Source organism: Barbatula barbatula (assembly GCF_947034865.1).
Source record: "Barbatula barbatula genome assembly, chromosome: 11".
Taxonomy (NCBI): Eukaryota; Metazoa; Chordata; class Actinopteri; order Cypriniformes; family Nemacheilidae; genus Barbatula; species Barbatula barbatula.
In genome coordinates, this window is record NC_136774.1 from 9,743,189 (window position 1) to 9,747,190 (window position 4,002).

At 37.4% G+C, this 4,002-nt stretch overlaps 1 protein-coding gene across 1 annotated transcript; it reads right to left on the reverse strand.

Annotated features, from left to right (window-relative positions):
- Positions 1-329: 329 nt before the first annotated feature.
- Positions 330-3,683, reverse strand: LOC306900028 (uncharacterized protein). Its single transcript, XM_079466694.1, has 4 exons — positions 3,392-3,683; positions 2,422-2,657; positions 2,140-2,324; positions 330-1,998 (listed from the first exon to the last, which is right to left on the reverse strand). Exons 1-4 carry the CDS (start codon positions 3,663-3,665, stop codon positions 1,224-1,226), a joined length of 1,470 nt encoding a protein of 489 aa, XP_079322820.1. The 5' UTR covers positions 3,666-3,683; the 3' UTR covers positions 330-1,223.
- Between the last annotated feature and the right edge of the window lie 319 nt (positions 3,684-4,002).

The following is a 4,002-nucleotide window of genomic DNA, read 5'->3' on the forward strand; positions in this document are numbered from 1 at the left end:
AACCTTTAATTTAGGTTAATGCCCAAGTAGTTAATGAGATCTTTTATTAAGAAATTTGACCTTTTTAAGCAAGATAAAAATGTTGGTACAAAGTTTTGACGGTTAGACCACTTAGACATTTTTGCCCTTAATCGCCAATTATTCTCTTAAAATGAATTAAAACCAAACTCTTTAAAATATGGCCTCTAAAAAAAGTATGTATTAATGTAATTTGTTTGTCTGTTTTTTAAATGAAATGTATTTAAATTTAATTTCACCTTATAGACACAAAAAAATGGGCGTCACGTCATTATTGAATACATTTTTTTTATGCATTTTCAAATCTTGTCTATAGATTCATATTACATTTAAACCTTAAGATGTTTTACATTTTTCATACATTAAAGAGTTTTATTCAACATTTAAATCTCATTCATACTAATTAGACACTTTTTCTACAAATCATAACAATGGAAGTAGAAAAGAACTATAAAAATATTGTCAGCTAACAACACTATAAATAAAGAAACAACACAACACCAACAGTGCTGTTAGCTACTGCCAATGTCTGGACTGGCACCCACAAATCTAGCACACCTGGCATTAGCTCCAACAGCTGCAGCTGCACCACCCATACCGCCTTATTTTAAACTCTGAGGGCAAAAGATGCACTGGCATGTCCGAGTGATGTTTAACAAAACTCCTACTCAAAAGGATATTACAGAATGTAATGTAAGACATTTACCATTTTATTCATATATAATGCTATTGTGAACCCAAGACTTTTAAAAAACTAATTTCAAGCACCAAAACAATTAAGTTTAGGTTTGCTTCACAAGAGATTTGAGAAATATTTCCGCTTTACGACAAATTATCTCTTCACACAATCTGGAACAATTTTGGGCATCACTATGCATAAAGCTGAGTTTATTCTGAATATTTTGATATGAAACACATGGGGTCTACGGAGCCCCGGAAGTGACATTGAGGGGAAAAAAAAACAATAAAAACGAAGAAGAAAAAAAAAACATGTAAAGTACGTTTTTTTTTTCTTCCTCCATGTCACCTCCGGGGCTCTGTAGGTATCAGTTATATATGCAAATACCCTTAAAAGACGAATTCATGAAGATATATAGAAATGCCCTCAGTCCTCAGAGGATTAAAGCTGATGAAACTAAAAATGTCTTTCCGTCCTGGATAATATATGCAGCCAAGAAACTTTTGTCTCTGGGCTTGGAATTGGACTATACCTGAGTTTGCAAAATACTGACAATTGCAGTACAACAAGCCTGATATTTCATCTTTAGATCAGAAATGTGTTGGATTGCATTGTGTACAGATGTCTGTTGTTGCTGAGTGAGGATGAGTTGAGGTGGCTCTACATTAACAGCTGGGAACTCTTCCTCATCAAGTGAAGGCAGTGTTTGAATTCCATACTGCGCTAGGATGACATCAATGTTTTGGTCGCTGTAGGGATTTTTCCCAAACACATTGTTGACAGCTGTGCTGTCTGTTGCAATGTTTTTGAGCATGCCCTCTGTCCAGAGTTGAGTTGGTGTGCAATTATTTTCAGTTCGCAACGGATGGAGGTTCCAGGCCTGTCTAAACTGCTCCAGTCTTTTTTGAATCTCAGGAAGATAAACAAAATGCAGTGAAAGTCTGTGGACATCATCATCTGGGTTTAGAACCTCTGAATCCTCTAAGGAGTAGAACATAAGATAAAAGTGCTGCAACACATGCAAAAATACATCACGCCAAAGGCGTTCAATTCTCTGATTGTGAACGGATTGTCCGGTTATGAAACCTCTGTGTTCAAGTCCTTGAACTAGATGCATGAATAAAGCCACAAGGATGTTTTCACCACCATGGTCAGATCTGACTCTTGACGGTAGGGCATAGAGGCATGTTGCTTTCAAAAACTGAGAAAGCACTGTTGTGGCACGATTGTCTGTGCTGCAGTTGAGGTAAGTAATCAGACGGGAGTATCCATCAATTGCACCATGAATTACAAAGCCCCATCTAGAAAGGTTGAAAAACAAATATTACTTTAAAATGATAATACTATTGACAGTAGTCTGGAAACAATATAGCTGTAAAGTCCAGTTTTTCACTTGCTGAAGGTCTTTTCAAAATATAAAAAGTTTGACTGGTAATAATAACCTGATCAGACGCATGTTCCCATCAATGTGCCACAAACTATTGGGGTAAGGTACATGATAAACACGTCTTGCAACTGTCTGGCTCCATCTCCTTGCAGTAGCAGTAGGATTTACCCGTGTCAACATCTCACGCACCCTGGACCGTGTAACAAGCACACCCTGTGCGCGCAACAGAGCTCTTATCATCTGAAACAGATTTTTGAATAGATCTAAATTGACATGATTTTCACAAAACAATGGCACACAAATGTGAATTAAATACAACCTAAAGACCACCAATTACCTCATTTCCAGAATTAGGATATTGGCTCTGAAGTTGCCTCACATGTTGTTCTAGTTCACCATCATCTATTGCAGACAGCATACTTCTAACAGGTATACCCATCAACTTTGACTTCTTGTACAGAAATGATGAGGAGCATCCCAGTATTTCAGCAGTTTTTGCAATTGTATGGCCTTGCTTCAGCAGAAATGCAATGTGTTCTCTGGTAACATCAAGGGCTGGTCGGCCTCTTCTCCCTACAAAAAGAAAAAGTCAACTAAGTTTAAGTGTTTAAGCAGCATTACTGTTTATTTTTTGTATATATCAGCATACCAATTCTCATACATGCATTGGAATTGCATATTGTTAATGAATAAGCCAGCAAGCTACACTGGAAATAGAGAGACTTGTGGAATTGCAAAAATACAGTGTTTATTGCTGAGAGCAGTGGACATAACGGTGTAAGACCAATACATTAAATGATTGCATAAATAAGCACATGGATACGTAGCCTACAGTAAATCGATAAATATAAAGAATTATTGCTAAACATAATTCCTTTGTATTAGGATATCAATTTTGTTTTAACATGATGCAACTGGGACAGGCTTTTTATTTTTTGGTTACTAGCCTTCCGGTAAAAGATCATTTTATGGTTTGTGTTTTTGCAGGCAGACTGCTAGCTCTGTTTACCTTGTCGTTGTGTTTCGGAAGTAAACGACAGGCTGACTGCCTGCAAAAAAAACAAAGGTTATTGTTTTCCTACACCATTTGAGTCTGGTAAGGACCCAACTCACGTTCCGGAGCTCTTAATCATAGACAGTATGAGCTCTTAAAAAAATTCTGAGTGTTAAAAGCCCCAAAAGCTGTTACAAATATTGCCCCCATAGGTTAACGTTGTAGTTAGCCGTAGCTAGCCGGCTAGGTCGGATCATTTCCCCATACGTTAATGCATATAATAATGCACGAATGCAGTGATAGAGAGACTCACCTGAACTAATGCACCTGACAGAGAAACGTCGGTCTTCCCCAGCACGGAAATTTGCGTCTATTAGAGTTTTCAGTTGAGCCAAACTGCTTTTGAGTTCGTTGTTTGTGTCTGGTGACAGCAAATGCTCAATTCTTCCGAGATTTCTTTCACAGTTTTCAATAGAACGACGTTCTCTCTCTCCACAAATCCCCTGTGTGAGGGCTCGTTCAATTTCATGCCATTTTCTGGTGGTTTTTTCGATTACAGCCAACGCCATGACTGCTCCTTCATCCATTCACTTTGATTATGGCGGGGAGGGGAAATTACGTATTTATGGATATCTAAAATAGAGCAACGTCATGCACAATAATTTGCACTAGTCATAATGACGTTTGAGATATCTTTAACTTTAATTCTGTCTAGTCAAAACTGAATTACAGATATCCGCAATTGTCATTTAAGATGTGTGACGAGTTGAATGTCGTTTCCAATGACGTCATTGCAGATATCTGTAATTCAGTTTTGCCTAGTCAAAACTGAATTACAGATATCTCTAACTGTAGTTTCGACTAGTCACAATTACGTTACAGATATCTTGAATGACAATTCCAACTATCCAAAATGTAATTACG